General features: G+C 36.4%; 1 protein-coding gene across 1 annotated transcript; it reads left to right on the top strand.

The window, feature by feature from the left end:
* The first annotated feature begins 2,347 nt into the window (after positions 1-2,347).
* LOC149010744 (Hypoxia-responsive family protein) lies at positions 2,348-6,184 on the top strand. Its single transcript, XM_089163926.1, has 3 exons — positions 2,348-2,542; positions 2,647-2,737; positions 5,745-6,184. Exons 1-3 carry the CDS (start codon positions 2,473-2,475, stop codon positions 5,875-5,877), a joined length of 294 nt encoding a protein of 97 aa, XP_089020052.1. The 5' UTR covers positions 2,348-2,472; the 3' UTR covers positions 5,878-6,184.
* Positions 6,185-22,671: the final 16,487 nt, after the last annotated feature.

The raw sequence follows: 22,671 nt of genomic DNA, 5'->3' as shown, positions 1-22,671 counted from the left end.
TTATATATATAATTGATTATATATTCATATTATATATTATTTTAAAAGTTTAAAACGCAACTTGAGGTGAAGTATTACCGATATTTCACCCTTTCGCCCGGTTCACTGGGTAGCGAACCCAACAAAATATCTTTCCTTAGGTAAGAGTGTAAGACATATCGTCAAACTTCAGTCGTTTGGTAACTGGCTGTTGCGTCTAGAACTTCTTCGAGAGCCGGATATTGAGATGACCACCTTAAGAGCTCTCCAACCAAGTTGGAATAACTGGGATGCCTGCACACACAAAGAAAGCAAGAACGGTCCGGCCTAGTTTTGGCCGGGGAACCGCCTCCGCACGCTCAAGGGACCACTTTAGGCAACAATAATGGTTCTTGAGAGAGTTCTCAAGAACATAATGAGTAAGTACTCAGATGAAAGTTCTCGTACCTTTCTCCATGTAGGAGGTGGGTTTATATAGAGGTTACCTGAAGGCGGCGATTCCTTAAGTTTTGGATCCATAGTTGAGGAGTGAGTGGAGTCTCTTTGGAATAACGGCTCCTTCTTTGTCGGACCAGATAGAGCTGTTATCTGATGACTCATCTCCCCAATTCTCGGAACGGCTCGTATTGAGTAGTTATCTGTAACTAACTCTCTTGACCTGGCCGTCTTCTTCAACGTCTCTCTTGGACTTAGTCCAAATGGGCTTCTTGAGCTTATTCCGTGCATGTTCCCCCGAAGGGGGGAATATGCTTCCTCCCGAGGGGGTTTTCTGTGCTTCTCAAGGGAGAACACTATTCCTCCCGAGTCTTCAGAATAATCATGGCCCGAGGGGGTTTTCTGTGCCTCTCAAGGGAGAACACTATTCCTCCCGAGTCTTCAGAATAATCAAGTCCCGAGTGGGTATGCGTTTTCTCCATAAGGGATTCTCAGAATCCTCCTAAGAGGACTTCCCTTAAGAAGACTTCTCTATCCCGAGCGGGGGTATACGTTCGTCCCGAGGGGGGTCCTCGGGATATATTATCTCCACAACACTGGCAAAATATTTTTTGAATTGAAACTGAAACCAACAATGTGTTGTTGAACTCGCCAAAAATTGCTGAATTTCTCGAGAATTTCGGAGGTATCAATAAAAAAATCGCCGAATTTTGGTCGAAGTTCTAACATATTTTTCATGAGCTTCTTTCTCCTACTTCTTACATTTTTACCATATTTTCTTTCGATCTTCGACATATAGCAATAGATCTCGCTTCATTTTTTTGTGGATATAGCATTGTTTGCGATAATCAATTGAGATTTCACACAGATCTAGAAGTTTTGTAAATTTTTTCATTTAAATATCAATTTAGGTAAAGTTTTAGACAAAACTAACAATTCTAATGTGCTTGTTGGCATTAAACAAGGCTAGATACCAAATTTAGGCTTTAAATACCTTTGAAATGGAGGGTTGGAATTTGGCTAAACCTGGCCAATATTACGACCGAAATATCGGCAAAATTCATATGTTTGCAAAGTTCGCCAGGGAGTGAACTAACAAATTTCACACCCCAATTGAAAGGTGATTATTTTATATTATTAAGGAAAATAATTTTTCAAGAGTGGTGCATTTTTATAAAAAATTAACAACTTACATATATTAAGAATGATATTATTATATATATGTATATATATATATATATATATATGTATAGCATATGAATACTAGACTCCTCAATAGGACACGTTGGCCATCATGATTCATGAATGGGAGAACTTTTTGATGAATCGGGATCATCTCCTCGACGGCTTCCCAACCACAAAGACAGTGAGGGATAGCTCGCTTAAGTGAAAAGGACCTGAGTTCATCTTTGTCGCTCGCATAGAATACAAACTTGATCAAACTATTCAAAATACATTGTCAATAATTATGATCAATTCGCTCACAATACTTCAATCACGACCATGTAAGTGATACTCACGAGGGTGTTAGTCCGATCTTGAGGTGATAATATCCTCCTAGTGAAGAGGTCACGTATTCGACACTTTTTAAAGTATATATGTAGTCTTTGTCACTAGTATAATGCTCTCAATAAATTAAAAAAAATACATATTGATATCATCTCACGACTGCAATAGTCGAGATTTTGATCTTGACCGTTTGCTACAGATTTTATGCATCTCATACTTTTACACGTCATAACCCTAACGCGATTAAATTCAATATGCGTTTCTGTGAGAAATGACACGTGTCCAAAATCTCTCGAGAAGCACGTGATCCTTACGGCTTAGTGAAAATATTATTTACTCCTTAAACCACAGAAAAGGCGAAAAACTGCTGGGTGCACCCACCGGTTAGGCGGTTACACGGAAACGCCACTTCTAAATATTGGAGGACGGATTTACGTGTTTTTCTGAACCTCTTTCTCCTCTGCTCTGCTATATAAAGTGGTTTGGCGGGCGGTTTCTTGCATTATTCTCAGTTTGGTTGTTTTTTTCACATCCTCTGCAACAACAAAAATGGCGGAAAACAAGAGCAAGATCGATTCGGTTAGGGAATGGCTCGTAGATCACAAGCTCCGTGCTGTCGGTAATGGATCCCCTCACTTCTTTCTCCTGAATTGAATTTCAGACCTTTGTTTTTGTTTTCTTTCTTATGTGATTAGATTTGTTTCCTGATTTGGTTTTCTGAAGGGTGTCTCTGGCTTAGCGGGCTAGCAGGCTCGATTGCTTACAATTGGTCACAACCTAACATGAAAACCAGCGTCAGAATCATTCACGCTAGGTAAATCTTCGGTTTTCTCTATGCCGTTACTTTTCTTTTTTGTTAATTGGCTTGGAAATTTTGGAGGATGCGAAAAGAGGAAACCCCTCGATCAGATTGTTGGTTGTATTTTAGACCTAAGCAATTCTTATTTTATTTGAAACGCAAGCACGCGAGTTTCGCTGGTTTCGATGGTTTTTGTTTGGAGAATGATCTGTTAGACGAATGAGAATTTCTCTTTCCCACTTAGCACGATAGACCAACTTCTGTACCGAGGGGTATCTGTTTATACTGCGTGTTTTGATGGCTTCCATGGCTTATACTTAGTATTGGCTTGTTAGGGTTTTCGGCTATTGCCTTTTTTTTTTTTTTTTTTTGGGTTGTCTTAGCTTTATAGACGACGTCCCTGCCAAGGTAACCTGTATATTTTTTTTTAGTATATTGAACGTTGGGGGCAATGGGTTTTACTCTTTTTTCCAATGGAATCAAGTGATGTCTATTTCTTCTAATATCCTGAGTCATGGGCTTTCAGATTTTAGGCTTGGCCTTGAAGGTTAAGCACTAGGTATTAAAAACATGAATTACTTCTTTGCAATACCCATTTTATTTTTTAATTATTGATGTACTTGAGTTGGACATAAGAATTCCTATGAGTTCCTCAACTTTATGTTGCCAATCTCTCGCTTCACACTCCACCCCCTGCCCCCTCTGTTTTTTGGGAGACTTGAGCAACTAATTCTCATAAGGTAAAAACTAATACCAGACCTAAATAGCTCCAATTAAGTTCTGGCTCCCAGCTGCATGTCTCCTCTGTCATCCCCATCAAGGGAACAATCTTGTCAATTATAGATTTCCAGCTTCTTGTGCTTCATTGGAATGCCATATTCATTGAAGAGACCACTCTGAATTGCCTTCAACAACCCAAGGAAAACATTATATCCTTGTTTCCCCTAGGGGGTCAGCAGCATCTGGGCTCTGAACTATGTAATATTCCTAAGTCCATCCTCAGCCGCCTCTCCAATACCATCTGAACTAGGGTTGCCCAAATGCACCTCTCTGAGTTCATCCTTAAGAAGTTAAGAAGATGGTATAGTCCAAACACCGACTGGTTTTGAGAAGAAGAGAAAAGGGGTAGCAGCTAAATTCCGCACCTTCAGATATACACTGTGAATGCAGAAGAGTAGAAGCCCATGAAGACGGCCTTTACATTCAGGTTATATTCTATCATGATATAATCTCTCTCAAACTTGTTGAAATCCTTATAAAAATTCTTTCAAACTCTCCAAATTCTCTCCGTTAAGATTAAATCCTGATATTGATGAACATGCAAAAAGTTTGTTATGTTGACCAGAATTACCACCGCATTGGTATCTTTACCTTTTTGCCACTCATTTTTTCTTATCATCACTTTCTTTCCTGCATGAGACATTTTGGAAAGTTACATGTCTGCTGTGTTCCTCCCAACTGTATGCTTTGTACTGCAATCTATTCCTGGGGAGGCTTCAGCATCTTGCACCTTGGCACAAACCATTTGTCATATATCATTTTTCATATGAGAAAGGAAGGAGGCTTTTGGATTTTAGGTATGGATACCATGATGATTACAACAAGGCATTGAATATAGTGGAGATTGATCTGCAATCTTGGAGTATTTTGATTAGTTTTTTGTGGGGTAAAGGTTCTCGAGTCCCTGGGGTTGGGTGCACTGGCATCCCAGTGTCTGTCCCGTTCCTAACACAAAACGGCTTCAATGTCCATGACGTAGATTGACTCTTGAAGAAGACCAAAGGGGAAAAGTTACTTTTCATATGAGCAGTACATCATGACAGTTTCACGTGGACAGTGAATTGGGGGATGTTGCAGACTGCTAGTTTAGAGGAGTTGATTTGTTTGTAATATTCTAATATTAGATGTTAATTTAGTTTTGTATTTTTTATTGTACCTTGATCCCTCTTTTCTTGCTAATCCTTGTTACCGATTTCCACCCAAAATTAAAATCCTTGTTAAGAGTCTATTTTCTATATTATTGGCTTTATTAATTGGTGTCCTACTTAGATTAGGATTTGGTAGTTTTATTATGAATACATGCATGTGGCTGAACAGAAAAGTTACAGAGATTGAAGAAAAAATATCCATTGATGAAACTGTGATACTTGGCATCGTTGAGTTATCATGGGTGAGATAGCTGACCCTGTCCCCCATCTACTTTCCCCCTCCCTTTTCCCCATTCTCTGATGTTCTTCTTTAAAGATGTCAAATGCTGTCTAGGCCTATGGGGTGGGTTCTCCTGCTTGTTAGCTTCTTTTATCCTTCTGATACCAAACTTTGATCTGGGTCTTCTTAAACATCCAATGCTGTATAGATCCACTGTAAGCTCTTCACCTGTTAATTTCTTGTGACCTTTTCAAAAACCATGTCTGAAGCATTTTATGTTTTTTGTGAGGCCCTTATCAATTAATTGAAGGTCTCTCTTATCTTTCATTCAGAAATGATGTCACCTGGTCATAGTCAAAGGACATCAGCTTGGTCGGAAGACATATTGGGGACCTTAGTAGTTTGATTGCTTCTCTTGTTTTAGAATTCTTCTTAAATGTCCAATGCTGTGTAGGTCAACTGTTACCTCTTCACCTATTAATTTCTTGTGACCTTTTCGAAAACCAAGTCTTTAGCATCTTATGTTTTTTGTGTCCTTTATGAATTAACTGGAGTTTTCTCTTATCTTTCATTCGGAAATGATGCCACCTCGTTGTAGTCGAAGGGCACTTGCTTGGTAGGAATACATATCAGGGACCTCAAAATAAACTGAAATGAAGTAAAATTTTGACCCATTTGAGCTTAAGTGGCTGGGCTGAACCTCTTCGCATTAGATACCGAGCTGTTTTTTTACTTTAATTAATTATGAGAAAAAGAACACTAGCGAGCTTTGTGTGAAGGTTGGTCTTTTGCCCATTTACTTTATTACATTGCTTATTTTGGTCTTTGTCCCAATGGCTCTTGTGGTAACCTTGTATTTTGGTTGGATGCACAGGTTGCATGCACAGGCTCTTACACTTGCTGCTCTAGCTGGAGCAGCTGTGGTTGAGTACTATGACCACCAGGCAGGACACAAGGCTGACCGATATGCCAAGTTACTGCGAATTGAACAGCCACACAAAGAGTGATACAGGATCCCCCAGCTGCTGTATTTGAGACTGGTATCAGATGGTGGATTTCGTAGGCTTCATAAAGGAGAGTATTGGGGAGGAAGGCATCCCAATCTGGCCCTGCTGTTGGCTTTTGTAGCTTTCCATATTTTAGTAATGCTGCTCTGAATTCTTCATGTTGCTCAGTTATGTGTTTTACAGAACATTATCTTAGGTCAAATGTTTGCTCAGTTGCTTTCAACTCCTTTGAGAAACAAATAGATGGCAATGATTGTTGCAGATGTACAATTTAGATATATTTTAGATTTTGTCAGTTCTCCCCACAGTGCTGTTTTGCCTTCATATAATGTTAAAATGTGTGAATCCAGTGCCCATTCTCTATCAGGTGTTATTCTTGGCATTAGTCAAGCCCTGGATTCTTAACTGGGTCCTTTTGAGTTTAGGCTGTTTAGCAGGATCTGACATCCAAAGATGATAATGATCTCAAGATTGGAATGTGGGAATGATCGATTAGGATGGTTGATCATTCACAGTGCACTACTCTAGCTGCTTGCTAAGTATAGCAAACAAAAACAAAGCTTCACTGCCAGTATGTGTCATGAAAATGATCCTCTGGATTCATTACAGCTAATCACACCTAACAATCCAAGGTTATATGATAAGGAAATTAAAGAATAATATTACACAATTACAACATGACTCTGTTTCTTATCTTCAAATACTTATAAGCTACAAACAGGGAATGCCATTAAAGATAAAATCAACCACAATCCTCTCCCTTCTCATCAAACACTTTTTTTCTTGTTTTTTCTCGTATTCGCTTGTACATAATCCACAGGAGGCTCAAGGTTGGATCATTGTAGTCGTTATTAGGAGCTAGCTCTTTCTTAGTCATGATGGGAAGGTTCAGTTTGTGTATCTTCTTCACATTATTGGTCCTTTCTGCCCCAGGAATGGGTGCATGGTTTTTGGTAAAAGATCAACGATCTGCTGTTCATCACCCCAAAACTCCTTGATAAGGCCCAAACAATGAGCTTGAGCTAAACCAAAACAGATGCAGTGAAGCAAGGCTTTCGAAAAATTGGCCGAGAGAACTGATCCACTAGTGATAACCTGAAATCTGCTCCTTTTTTTTGAACCTTAGATATGAACCCCACAGCACACATTAAAATAGGATTATGGATATGTATTAGATTAATCCAAGAAGTATAGAAAGAGCTTTTAAAAGTCAGCTCGTTCAGATGTGTCTGACTATCAAAGCTTAAGGGGCTTAATTTTCAGATCCGAAATCCATTTTGATATAAGGGAACGATCATGGAGGCTCTTTTACGTGGAATGAAGGGATAGACCAAGCAAAATTTCACAATATAACAATAGAGGAGATCTATTGCAATGAAAGGGAACTGCTTGATTTACTCGTCACATTTGAATCACAACAAATGGCCTATAGCTTATGTCCCAATTTTGGTAGAAATAACATGTAATAGTAAGAATATCAACCTAAGGGGTTTACTCAAACCACACTCCATCAATGGTTCACCTATATAGCATATGCATCATCCTTAGAATTTCAAATGCCAATTGTTGTAATAGACCCAACTACTTTGTGTACTTGCAATATCCTTGGTTCGGATCAAACATTGTGTTTTCATACATTTATCTTTTGTATTTTTTTTTTCTTTTCTTTGATGTGTCTTTATTTCCTTTCAAGTTCATGAATGAAGTTTTTCAGTTTCATACAAAAAAAAAAAAGAAAAAAAAGTTCTTTGGTCCAACTTGATTGATTAGTTCATCTGATTGTTAAACGAAACATTTTAAAGAAAGTATTGGAAGATATATACCTGCATTTTTAGGGTGCAGGGGTTGGAGTTGTTAGTCTAGGCAGCTGAGGCACTATTTGAAAGAGTGCATCTTGCACTAGTTTCAGGCATGGGTCTTCAATCAGACAATTTACCCCTTCTTCTTTTTTCCCTTCTGTTGTGTGTGGGTTGGTTTTTTTTTTTTTTTTTTGGGGGGGGGGGGGGGGGGGGTTAACTCAGGGAATGTGCTTTATCGCTTATTTTGCACTTCACCAGTGATTTTGCTTCAGCTGCCATTGGTGAGAATGACTTTTGGTGGTCGAGATTGAATCTTCACCACCACTTTAGATCTAGACGGTAGGTAACTTAATGCGTAGCACTAAAGAAAAATTTCTCCTCACGTGCAAGAGAAATAACAACAGGCAATTATGTGAGTGAAATTTGTGGTATCACACATTACTTCAGTTACAATTCCAAACTAAAGAGTTAAACCATACAATGATATGATACTATGACTAACTAAACTTTTTTTAGTTACTTTATCTATTTCTTTTAATTTTTATCTTTATATATGTGAAATATTATTTATTGGTCCCTAAATGTTAGAAAAAATTTAAAGATAAAGAAGTTGGGCATAAACATCATTTTCAATAATTATTCACTGATTACAATTGAACCCCTAGGAAGAAAAAGTAAAATTTAATTAAAAACCAATTTATAATCCCTAAATTTTCTCTCTATTTATTCTCTCTTTTCATTCTTATTTATTCTCTCTTTGTTCTTCTTTCTTCACATGTGGTTTAGGAAAAATTTTATAAAGTTGAAGGTAAGGAGTTTATTCCTAAATCTTCTTTGCAATCAGTCATTCTCTTACTTTTTCTCCATTTTTTATTCTATCTTTTCTTTTTATTGAATTTATATGGTCTCTCTTTCTCGATTATATTTTTATTATTCTTTTTGTTTGAGTTTTATATTGTGAACTTAAAGATTTAGAATTTGTAAAGTAACCAACTATTATGATTCCTTTGGTTGCATCTAGCCTAAATTATCTTGTCATTTTCCCCTCTTTAAATTTTACTTTGTAAGATTTGTTCTAATAAAAAAATTAATTAAAACAAAAAAGTATTTTATAAGATATTTATTTGTTAGTTATTGTCATGTTTTAATTTACTTTTTCTTAAAAATAATTTATTTATATTTTGTAAGGGTAAAAAAAGTCATTATTAACGGTTACCTATATTTTTAATATGTGAGGGCCGTGTCTAAACATGATAATATAATTCAAAGGTGGGATCTTTAGTGCGTCCATACAATGTGTGGTGAAAAAACATTAGTGCTTCTTTAGTGGGGGAGATAATCCAAACTCTTAGTATCCAGGTCCCTTAATGTTGAATCCTAACTCTGTCCCTAGTTAGGCTTCTATTGATTGACTTGTCTTAGTATACTTTTGCATTGACCTTCTCTTCTAAACTGATTGTAAATCTCTGGTTTGAATTATTGGTGCTACAAACATCATTATTATGTCATGGATGAATTTAACACACGACAATCTTCTCTTTTTTTTAAAGATTCATTACAAAAAAAGCATTCCAAGGAACCCCATATTGAGAAAAGGGAGTGAATTGAATCATATCTGAGGGGGCATACCCTATTTCATATGAGTCGATGTGGAGAAAGCAAGGAAAATACAACTCATATCCTATTTCAATGCAATTTCGCTCGAGCTACATGGTTATCACATTCTTTGGGTTACAGAAACCCAAGTGATGTTTCAGTTGAAGTAAATCAGTGATTTGAATTTTGAACATCTATTTATAGATAAAGCCTACTCGAAGGCCCAATACAGAGAGATGATTAGCAAGGTTTTATATATGTGTTGGGCCCTATGGACGGCCTGTAATGAATTGCTCTTCAAACAACACCTGTGGAAGCCAATTGAAGTTGCAACCCACACAATGGTTAAGGCCCAAGAATATCTTGACTCAAAACAAGACCAAAACTTCTTGAACAACAAGATGAACCTGAATATATCAGAAGAAGGACAAGTACTGGAAGAGCAGGTTTGGGCTTTCTCCTTCGGGATCCATTGGGCCAACCCATTTTTGTGGTTTCAGAATCGGAACAGGCCTCATCAGCTTTGATGAGTGACGCTTTGGCCATTCGATCCAGATTACTCTACACGATGGCAAAGGGAGTAGAGCAAGTCCTAGTTGAATCAGATTGCCAAGTGGTGATTAATCTGATCACGGATGAGTCATCAATTTCACCCCATGAAATTAGGCTCATTGTCTCTAATATTTTACATCTTAGTTCTGCTTTGGAGGAATGTTCCTTCTCTCATATTCCTAGGTTGGTTAACTATGCTACAGACCACCTAGCAAGGAGGGCCTTGTCGGTTTCGACTACGACTCAATGGCCTTTATCGACTCCTTGGTTGCAGTATTTATGTAACTCTATAACATCGGCTCAATCATCTCAATATATTGGGATTCATTACCAAAAAAAAATTATATGAGACAAACCTGAAATCCATTACTAGCACTTTACTCATAAAATTCGCTTGTTGATTTTGCTCCCTCCATAATACCCTGTAGATACCTTCCATTTCCATTGCCAGCACCAACCTGCAAAAGCCATGACTGGGTTCCTATTCCTCTCTATCAACTACTCTTTCATACAATCCAACTGTATAAACATATGGTTTTCTTAATTCATCTGTTAAGGTACACAGTTCCCATCAGTAATTTCCTTTTTATCTTGTTGGGTTGGGAAGTCAGCATGTATGTGACCTGCAGCTGGTTGGTTTGCTGGTGAAGATTGAAATCAATCAGGGTTAGTCATATCAGGTCTGTCTGAGTCTTTAGTTTTACTAATTAAAAGAGTACTCTTGTTGAGAAGGCTTCCCAGGATCTTATGGGGCTTGAAGACATGCCCAGAAAATTAATAATCCCAATGAGCTTTCATGTTTCATCAACAAATTTATTCTGACAGACATGGATGAGTGACTAGTTTCATGGGATGCTTCCTTTGCCTATTAATGCCAGCAGCACCCATTTAAGTATATCTGTCAGCCATATACAATTTGGAAACCATAAGGAACTTCAATGACATCCATCATATAGGACCAAGTGGTACTTCCATTCGTCTGTTAGTTATTGCAGGTTTTCTTAAGCTTGCCAATATCACTTGATTTATTCTTATTATTTTAAAAGGAAGCTTTTGCTTTCTAAGTTCTCACGCGGAGTGAATGGTTAATCCATCTCCAGTCATATATAGTTGCAGGTTAAAAGCATGATGATGCTTTGAAATTTTTGTTAAGAAAACTGATTATTTTCAACAATGTGGAAATTATCAAACGCACTGTGGAATGAGTTCCAATTTAATCATTATTATACCTGACCTTACACAATTCACTTAATTCTCTGTCTAATAACACTGACTTGTCTAGTGTTGGGATTTAAAGTGGTGGTCGAGATTCGTTTTACTTGTTTTTTTCGGGTTTTAGTCGGTGTAGTTCAAAAAGTAAATAGAAAAAAAGAAAAAAAAAACGGATGGTTGAAATCGAATCTCGACCACCACTTTTGATCTTCACCATTCGCATCTTAGTGTGTTGCACATTAATTGTGCAGCACTAAAGCATGATTAGATGGCAAAATGGCAAACAATTTGATTGAGGGACAAATATAGGGGTTCAACTTCAGTGTTGCGTATGGCCACGATCTCCCCGAGTGGTTGAGGTCCAAATCTCAACCACTCATTTTGTATTTATTTTTATTTTTTTGTTACAAGTAGGTAAGGTTGAAAAAGTTTTACAAATATCGCGTGGTCGAGATTTCACCCTCGACCATTTGTTCCATCTGAACCATACGCAGCTCATTGTTGCACATTAGTTGTGCAGCACTAAAAAGCACCATCCCAAATATAGTGTGGCCCAACATGTCCATCGGCCTAAGTTGGGACGTGGGCTAGGGCTCTCAACCCTAATAATCAATCCTACCTGGGGCTTAAGAACCCTGAGCCCAAACTCTACTTTGTCAAGGTTCTTCTGAGCCCAAGCTACCCTGATAGGATTGGGTTAGCCTTGATTCAACATAGGGTCTCATATGCCTAAGGGCTAACTCGAACCCTACCCGTCCCTGGTAGGGCTAGTTATTTTATAATCTAAACTTGCTCTTCAAGTTAAAAAGTCGAACCTCACTTGTGCCAGACTTAGAATGGGTTCATTATATGGATGGGTGTTAACTCAAAAAAGAAACAATTTTATGGAATGGATGGTTGGAAGATGCTTATGAGAGTTTATGATAAAACTTCCATACCTAAGATTCCTACTTCTTCCATAAAAAGGATTTAATTTGGAAAGTAACCCAGGAAGGGAGTGTTAAACTACCAGACACCTAAGATCCAATATTCCAATGACAAATTTTTTTACTACCTTTTAAGGATTTTTCAATTGTATATCATTATAACTTTGATGGATTGTTTAAAGATGTTCATTTGAGTGCATGAAAGAGACTCGACAGGGCACTAAACTAATTATGTGAGGTATGATTCCAATCTCGGAATATCTCAAAAAACAATATGTTTTGATTATTGTTGCGTCTAGACTTTCTTCAAGAGCCGGATAATTGGATGAACTCTTGAAGACTTCTGCTGCCGAATAAAAGTGTCTGAGATTTCTGTAATCACAAAGAAAATAAGAGCGGGCCAACCTAGTGTTGGTCGAGGAACCGCCTCCGACGCTCAAGTTAGTCTAGGCAACAATAGAAGGCCTTCAGAGGATTCTCAAAGGCAACAATACCTTTTTCATCTTAGGATGGAGGTTATATAGAGGTTACCTGGAGGCGGCGTCTCCAAAAATTTCGCCTATTTAGTTGAAGAGTGGGCAATTTGCCTTAGGAAGCACGTTCCCTTCCTTAGCGGGCCTAATAGAGCCGTTATTCCATTATCCACCTCCCCACGTTTCGGAGTGGATACGATGGGTAGTTAGTTATCTCTAACTAACCCTTTTGACTTTGTCGTCTCCAGCGTTATTCTTGGACTTAGCATTGAACGTTTTCTCACTTCACAAGCCTAGCTCAAATATGGATAGATCCTTTAGGAAGGTCTTATCCAACTATCTGATTGAGTGAGTGTTTCCTCCCAAGGGGCTCTTCAAATCCTCCCGAATGGGTGATACACACTTACTCAAGTGGACGTGTGTTTCCTTCCGAAGGAGGCTCTTCAACTCCTCTCGAAGGGATGATATACACTTACCCAAGTGGGTGTGTGTTCCCTCCCAGGGGGTTCTTCAACTCTTTCCGAAGGGGTGATACTCACTTACCCGAGTGGGTGTGTTTTTATTCCCGATGGGGTTCTTCAACTCTTCCCATAGGGGTGATATTCACCAACCCAAATGGGTGAGTGTTTCCTCTTAAGGGGGTTCTCGGTTTACATATTCACAACAATTACCCCAAAAAGAGAAAAAATCACAGCTGGAGATGAATGATACCATATCTTTGTCTCTTATTCAATCCAAAATATCCAAATTGATGATATTATTATTTTAAAAAGACCCATCTTGCCCTTTGAAAATTAGGATATATATAAAAAATCAAATGAAACAAATTGATATGTACGACAAAGTCTAAAATTGAGACAGATTATCAAAATTTTGATGTGTCAATAATCTATAAGTATATCATATACCAAATAGTCCAAAAAGTTAGGTGGTCCATTTTGAAGAAAATGATGGCTCAATAGAAAATATTTCTTCCACTTAAAAACTAAATCCCTCGTATCAAATACCTTATATTATTTTTTAGCTGAATTGTCAAACTTTAGGGTTATTGCTTTTAAGAAATCAAAACTTAGATTGTCAAGGTTTTTAACATATTTTTACAGAAATTAGGCCATGCCAATTTATGGTGCTGGATGATTTTTTTAGTAGATGCAAAATGCCAATAATTCGAGTTTTTTATTATTTTTTTCAGTATTAAATTTTTTTTTTCCTCTGCGTATAATATTTCAATCATTATAATATGTATTCTTGTAATCTTGATTCTCAAACCTAATTCTCGATAGCCACTAGACAAATTCTACATAGACGAAATTTTCTTCATAAGCATTAATTATATCAAACTTCATCTAACTAACACAACACATTGTTCAAATGACTTTAAATTCTATAATAAATCCAACCACACCCAATTTAATATTTAAGGACAATCTTTTGTTTTACGTATAAATATTATTGAAAACCAAAACTCAAAAGGAAAAAGTACAGTGGCAGCATATTTAAAATTGATTTTTTTTTAAATTTAACCAACATAAAACTTATAATTACTAAAATTAAATACATTTTGTATTTTTTTAATGTAATTAGGTACTTAGAAAGCTTAAACTAGTATATGGCAACTGTCCATTTTTGTTACACCTGATCAATCATTGATAGTTGTTAGCCCTAATATTCTAACAAACATGTTTATAAAATATAAATAAATTATTTTAATCCCAAAATCTCAACACATAATCATGAGATTTGAAGGCTTGATGGTTGGTTTGCCCTAATCACAAAAGTTCCAGGTATTTTTTGATGTTTACTTTTATTCTTTTTTTTAAAAAAAAAATTCAATTTTGAAAACTATTTTTAATTAAAAATGAAATTTTATTTAGTAATTATTGTCTAGAATAAATCATGGAATAAAAAGTATGTTTGGTAAATAATTTTCTAGTATTTTCTTAAATGGGATGCAACTTACAAGTTGGTTAAGGAATCTAAGAAAGAAACGAGCGTGGGCCATGGAATAATATGTTTTTCTAATATTTTAGAGTAAATGATATTCTAGCTCTATTATGAATTATAAGGTTTTTATATTCTTTTTAAATAAAAATAGATTAATGATAATCGTCAAAATGCAAAAAAATGTGATGAGTATAGCTCATGCTTCACGTTGTGTTGTCGATAGACGCGAGATCTTGGGAGGTCATCCTGGAAGAAGTGTGGGGCAGCGCCGCTAAAGCCTGTAAAAGATCCACGTTTCTTTGGGCCTTAAAGTTTCTTTATAGTTTAGGTTCATGAATGACTGTGGTTTAGGGTTTCTAAACGACATTCTCTTCTAATGGAACATCTGATGTAATTGTTTTGAAAAGAATCACTACGATGTCACAGTTACAACTTACAATGGTGATTGAAAGGAATCCGGATCATCTCCCCGTCGAGGGAGCACAGGCTTCTTGACCAAAAAAACCAGTGGGTCCCACTGGTGGAAAAAAAATTTATTTTTTTCAAAAAGTATTTTTCACCGTGGGCCCCACTGATCTTTGTGGTTAGGAAGCGCAAAGATCAGTAAGCGTCGGGGAGCACTTTGTTCTCTCCCTCGGGGTCACTGATCCGGACTCGACTGAAAGCTGATTTGATTGTCATATACCATGATGCCAACCATCATCATAGAATCTATGGAGGTTGTTTGGTTGGCAGATTTTTTTTCTTTTCACTTATTTTCTGAATTAGAGAAAATGAAGAAGACACTTAAACATTCGAGAGGTGGGTTGATGACTTGGCAAGCGTTGATTGGCCATTGAAACTGAAAAAAAAGAAGAAACGTGGGAAATTTATGAGAGATGCCGCGTCAACGTCGCTTGAAAGCCAATAACATATATATCTGACTTTTCTCTCGATGCCAACTGGGTGGGACCCGGGTTTAAATCTTTGTTTGACACGTGGAATGAAATCTTAGGAATAAATCTTAATCAGCTAAGTGGGTTTGGTTAGAAGTGTCAATAGATTATTGGCTGCGAATTATTTTTCATTTATAAAAGTTCCTTATTTCCCCAAAAAGAAATGTTAATTTCACTAATTGAGCTTCTCAAATCCCTTTGAGTGATTAGTGGGATACTTGGTTAAGTAGTTATTAAAAGTCAATTTATATGTAATTCTATTTTAACTAACTTACTTAATACAGGATTGGGTAGGGCTAGATTAGGTTGGCTGAAGGTAAACTCGAACCCTACCCTATCCTGAAGGGCTAGTTATTTTGTAAACCGAACCCATCTTTCAAATTGAAAAGTCGGGGCAAATGGGTTTGGTTGGGTTCAAGATGACAGGACTTTATTGATACCCCTAGTTTTGACGCACGGAGCTGAAATGAGTATCAGCTATTACAAAAATGCGTACTTGGCTTCCCTAGATTTCCAATATGGTGTCACTTAAATGATTATAAACCTTAGATTTTAGGTAAACAAATGAACATATTGGCTTGAGGTCAAAACAGGAGTTGGGGTGAGAAACCCTAACTAGAGGAAAGGTTAGGACTGAATTAGGGCATGTGTGTATTTGCTATTCTTAGTGTTACCTAAATTAAGCCTAACCTCTTTTTATTTCCTTCAATCTTTTAATGGTTAGATATAATGAAGGTCAACCTTTCTCTCTTATGGTTTTCTTATTGATTGTTCTTACGAAATTTTCCTTTCTATTTCAAAAAGAAAGAGAGAGAGAGAGAGAGAGTATGAAAAGGACATTCATGGTGCAAGGGGATGTTTGGTGAAATGCAACTTTCAAAGAATCGTTTTCCAGCATTCTAAAATAAGTGAACGCGTCTCAAAATCATTTAACCAGAAGGTGAAGTCATGTTTTATTACCTCAGACCTTATTCTAGAATAGAATAAGATTCCACTGAGCAACACTTTGTCGGCAGCTGACCTTGTTAGATCCGATATGTGAGTTGGTAAAAAATCAACACTTCCAAGTAAGAGGTCAAATTTGAATCTATCTTGGAGCTAAGGGTAAAGAGTTGCATTGTGTTTAAATTATATGTAATAGTTACCTCGTGAAGGATGTAGTCAAGGTGTTCACAAGCTTGTCCGAATGAATCTCAATTCCAGGAAAAAAAGAAAAAGAAAAAGGGAACTCGTGAACATTCTTCTAGAACAATGGTGAACAGCTTCCTACATAAAGATAGCAAGACAAGGACGTTTTAAGTTCGAACATTCATCTCTCCACACCTTCGCCACCTGTTCCCCGCTCCCCCCCCCCTTCCCCAAATTGTTGTTCATTCTCAAACTGCTAGAGACCGGCTAGGCAAGCTATCTTAAGTAATAGTACATTTCCAGTGTTTAACTAGGCTCATATCTGCTCTCCTTGAACCCTATTCCTTGGTCTCCCACCATACATTTTATAAAGTTTTCAAATTTAAAATCTTCTATATGATATAGTTCAATGTGACATACGAAAAGATATGATCTCCTACCTTCTAAAGCCTTCACTTTAGTCTCTTTGATAAGATGGATACTTTGATTCCATTAATAAAACAATATCGAAAAGATCATAGGTTTAAACTTTGTGAGACATAAATAGAACTTTATAAATAGAAGCTTTCACAATTCAATTTGACTTTTCATAAAGTAAATACAATGTTCTTAAAAGAAGGGGGGAAAAATGGTCCCTTGCGTTTTGTATACAATAAGCTTTTTCAATTTTCATAATTGAAAGATTGATTGTGACTAAATCATAGATTTGAAATCTTTATGTGAACCACGTGTCATAATTTTATAGTCAATTACAAAAATTGATTCTTTCAGTAATTTAATTATGGCAGCACTAAGTTAGAAAATGTTCACACGATTTAATTACTAAAGGACATTTCCATAATTCCATTTGGCCGAAAAGATGTGGCAACCATAGCTACCATTTAATTTTATTTATAAAAGCAATACCATTCTTTGCTCATTAAGAGTAATTATTCCTAGAATATTAACATATATTATTAAAAGTGAGGAAGGGTGGGAGAATCTCTCGCACCACATCAAGAATAATGGTATAATCTATATGAACTTGTATGAACTTGGTAGATTAAAAAAAAAATCATGTGAGAAGATGACAATACATCAATGGTGCTTTAACTTCTTTGTTTTTTATGTAACTGTTATGATAAAATACGCCGACCACTGGTCCCGTCGCCAATTCGAATTCGAATCTATTGAGTCGGAGATTCGATTGGTTTGGGGTGAAGCCATTTTCGGGCTGCTTGCGCCACCTAACAATCGATCCAATAAGTTTTGGGTCATGTATTTAGTGCTTATATGCCATACTATTACGGTTCCCCCCCCCCCCTAGCTATAATACTTTATCTTATGTGGACCCTCTTAAACATAAGAACAAAGCAGCTGATGCACCTAATAAGGCCCGAGAACTTCCCGATGTTTCAAATAAAAGAAACTAAACTGGGAGAAAGCATTCCTGAAAATGGATGACAACCCTCACTGCTAATTTTTAGCCTAAGAAGCTACCTAGGACACATCTTAAATCCTAAACCCTAAATGCAGTAATTAGTATACTATTGGTAGGCATTGATTGAACCCCAGCTCCTTGGTGTTGCTCACAATTTGACTCGAGCATCGAAGGTAGCACGCTGATAACACGATCAGTCCACTCAAATTTTCCTTTGATTTCTTAACAAATTCAAGTTCAATTTAGTCTGCGAACACAGGTTTGCTCAATTGGTAAGACCAATGTCTCTTTGTGAATTCGACCAATGTTAATGACATGTGTAATATTCCCAAACTAGCATTTTATCTGAGCAGTTGGTCTAAGTACAGTAGTGACAATATCAAACATTTTTGAGTTTTTTACATGTGAGTCTCTTTAGTGGACCATAAACTATTGTTGGATTCCCTAAATGCAATATATTATGTGTGGGTCCCAACCACATGACCAACGCCATTAGCTCCGGTAAGCATATTCAGATTGCAAACATGAAGGGACCAAAATACCCCTCATGTTATTTAATACATTGTGTTATATATGTATTGGTTACCAATTGTAAATAGCTAAAGCGCATTTAGTCACAACACAATGTATTAGGGATATTTTGGTCTCTCCAGGTTTGAAATTTGAATATACTTAACGGCGACAAGTGTAATTGGGACCCACACATAATATATTATACTGAAGGGACCCAATATTAGTTTATGGTCCACTAAAAAGACTCACATGTAAAAAACTCAACCTTTTTTTTATCACTTCTTATAGATACACTCTCCATATCACTTGTTGGGGATAAAGGTATCAAATCTATTGAAACACAAAAAAGGTGGTGAGAACTTATAAACCTCTTGAAAATAAAAACCAATCTCAAAGTTTAGTGTTTTTCCTTTCATTTTCACTTTTTTAGAAAGAAAGGGGTGTACCCAGTGCCGAAGCTCCCACACTGTGGGATCTAGGGAAGGGGCTTTCTAGGCAGCCTTACCCCTGCTTTTTGCAGAGAGACTGATTCGAACCCGAGACAACCTCCAGTGCACAATGGAGAGACTCCACCATTGCACCAGGCCCGCCCTTCACTTTTTTAGAAAGAAAAAGTCCATAATAGTTGAGGTTGCATTCGAATTTTTAGTTCAGATCAATCCCAACTGAAAACTTGCCCTCCCAAATAAACTGATTTCAAAATTTGAAACCAAAGTTAGATCAATTAATTTTCTATCGTATTTTATGTGATTATAAATGGTCAATTACTGTTTAAAGAAAATAAAAAGGGCCAGGTGTTGTTTTTTTTATTCATTAATTTTGATATATACTCTTTTAAATCATTAGTAATTCATTTGTGCCTTAGAATCTGAATTAAAACATTATAATTTTAAAAAAGAGCAGCATTTAAGTACCTTAGTTTTTACCTACAAGAACAGATACTAGGTTGATCATGTTTTAATTAAACAATAATTAATCCTATGCAATATCACATCATCAACAAGGTTTGCCTGGCAAATTACGTGCAAGGCTTGATTATAATGTTGAAGCCTCATTAGTCACTTCAATAAAATTGAAATCTATTTCCTTTACTGATGAACACCAACATTGATATAATGTTGATGATGCATATCTGTCCTTTTTAGACATAGAATAATAATAAATGATTAGAAACTGAGATACCCAAATGCTTCCAATTATCTTTTAGCTAGCAAAGATTGTTTTCTTCTGGGCTCTTCAAGTTTCCAAATGGGTTCTATTGAAAACTTGGTTTTATCATTTTATGTTGAAGTTGTCTCACCTTCTTCATACAATTAACCACATGATTAACTTAAAAAGTCACATTTATCATACAAAATTATGATCTGTTCTTTCCCAGTTTACTATTCTTGGATCCTCACTCCATGTTAAGGTCAACTTCTATACCCTTTAGAATAGTATTAAGTCTATTCTATTCTGTTAATCAACAATATTAAAACCCAGAAAATGATCAACTTGTTAATGAGTTAAAGTCTGGGTAGCTTTCATCAAATGAAGATAACAACCTCTACTGGACAAATTTAATGAAAGAAAAAATTAGGGGTTGCATTAGGTTAGGTGATGGGCTGCTCAATAAGCAAAGAAAAGCTTTGTTTATATTGCTTTTAACCTACTCTAAAATATTCACAGAGTTCTATTCACAAACACATGGTGGGCATTTTATATGGATTATCAAACTTGCTTTATACAGAAAAGGTAACTTTCACCTCTTTGAACATGCATTGTGATTTTATAAAGATATACCTGTAGGTAGCGTTTTTCCATCGTTCATCCATTAGATTGCATTGATGAATCTGGTGACCTGTTGACAATATCCACAGAAAGTAATATTAATAACAAGTTTACAAGAGATTAAAACAGCTATAAAGAAACTGTGTACAATCATGTTTGATTTGGTCCATTTTTGACAATACCTATACGATAAGAGACAACACTTGGTCCATCATGAGGAATGCTCTGTCCTTTCTTGGTTGAGAGATGAAATTGGGACCCTTTGGTCCTGAATATGGATTTATTTTCTTTACATATACGGATGTGGAGTGTGTAAGAAACAGAGAGAGGCGTAGAGAATACAAAGCAGAAAATCAGAATCAACAGCAAAATTGATCAGAATGAATCCCCAAGAACATGTTGAGTTGTGGAGTTAGATCCCCATAAAGGGCTCTCTCAACGAATATCCCATGAGTTACAGGATTTAGCCACTCAAGATACTAAATTTGTGATAAACAGAGAATAGATGATTAAGCATAATGAACTCTATGTTTTATTTCATTCCCATATGATTGAATAAATAGAGGGGTAATTTTCATCTGGACCCCCTAAGGTTTGGTCCATGTCACTTTTAGTCCAAAAAAGGTTCCCCTTTGCATATGGCTCCCCTGAAGTTTGTAAAAATGATTAATTAAGGATAAATCATAATTTTGATGACCAAAATACCCTTATAGTGCAATGGTCAAGATTGTAGCATGCATGCTATTTCGATCTAACGGTTTATGTTAAAAAGACAAATTATAATTACAAATTTAATATTTTTATTTTATATTTAAGGGTCTTAAGATTTCAAATTTACAAATTTATACCCTCGATTGAAACTGAAAGAAATCCCATAGCTAAGCCGCTTCATCATGATCAATTTACAGCTGCATTGAGCTTCAAAAGAGACGGGGCCATCTTCTATACAGAATTACTCTCTCCTCCTGAATGTAAGGTTGAATCTCGCTGGAAATTTTCTACATTTTTGGGGTTTTTCGAAGATCCATAGGATGTTTCTGCCTTTTTTGGGTTTTTCAAAGATCCATAGGATTCGATTTGTTTTTATAGTTTTCGTTGGCAATTTTGACCGGTATTGAATCTGAGTCTTGAACCTTGTGAGTATTTGGACTCTCTAGGGTTTCGTTTCACTATCTTTCTTTTCGGTTTTTTTTGCTGAAAATTATCCCTTTCTACCTGATATCTAAATCTTTGGGGGAGGAAGGTAATGGTGGTTAAGATGATGAAATGGCGGCCGTGGCCGCCTGTATTGTTGAGGAAATTCGAGGTTAAGCTGTTCTTGCAAAGGGTTGACGGTCTTCCGCCTTTGGCTATGATGGATGGAGAGAAGTCGGTGGCAGAGGTACCGAGATTGGTGGTGGAGATCTGATGGAAGGTCCCAAGAACGCTTTGAGTTCTGCGGACGGTGAACTAGCTTGTAATGCTAGCATAATTAACCAACTGCTCGGCGGGAAACCCTAGTCACTTTTTATTACTTCATCGTGCGGGAAACCACAAATTTGAACTTGGGTTTTGTTTTTCCTCTTTATCTGGGTTTCATTTCTTATAAGAATAACCTGGATTTGCATGTTATGGTGGTTGAATGAGGGCTGGAACCTAGTTTATGGTTGTTAACAATTAAAATGGTGTCTGTTGTAATGTTAAGCCTATCCATTTGGGGAGCACATGGAAGAAAGAGATTCAGAGGAATTTCAGGGAAGAGTACCTGCGAAGCGATGGAGTTGTTCATTGGAATGAGATTTTATTGAGTTTCAATCAAAGGGTATCAATTTGTAAATTTGAAATCTTAAGATACTTAGAATATAAAATAAAAGATAAAAATTGTAATTATAAATTGTATTTTTATTATAAACCGTTAGATCGAAATGACATACATGCTACAATCTTGACCATTGCACCATAAGGGTATTTTGGTCATCAAAATTATGACTTGTCCTTAACTAATCATTTTTAGAAACCTCAGGGGAGCCATATGCAAAGGGAAATATTTTTTGGATTAAAAGTGACATGGACCAAACCTTAGGGGGTCCAGATGAAAATTACCCTAAATAGAGGGAGAAGTTTAGAGATAGACTCAAATCTACATGTAAAGAGAGATTAAAGAAACCAGAAATAGCTAGGGGCTCTTCCATGAAGACTACCATGTAATAAATGAATTGGGATTTGCTTTCCAATTGTAGGGAAGACTTTTACCAACCATACCAATTCAAATCAAACCAATTTTTCTGGGTAGAATTCAAATCAAACCAATTAATAAGCACTAAGACATGTTTGATGAAATAGATAGGATGGACAAAAAGGCAAGGGAAAGTGTATTATTTTTAGTGAAATTCTAAAAATTCAGTTTATTTGATTCATGGGTTGTGAGAATTCAAAACCTGGTTTATTTTTTCCACCTCATGCCAAAAGGATGACCCACTTAAAAAAATTTGAGAAAAATACAAAATAAGCTTATAGAACCCTCTTATACTATTTTTTTTCTTCACC

This window comes from Hakea prostrata, chromosome 7 (genome assembly GCF_041222555.1).
Source record: "Hakea prostrata isolate BN-2017 chromosome 7, UWA_Hpros_2, whole genome shotgun sequence".
NCBI classification, from domain to species: domain Eukaryota; kingdom Viridiplantae; phylum Streptophyta; class Magnoliopsida; order Proteales; family Proteaceae; genus Hakea; species Hakea prostrata.
Note: the sequence above shows the minus strand (reverse complement) of the source record. Positions and strands in the feature narration are given on the sequence as shown.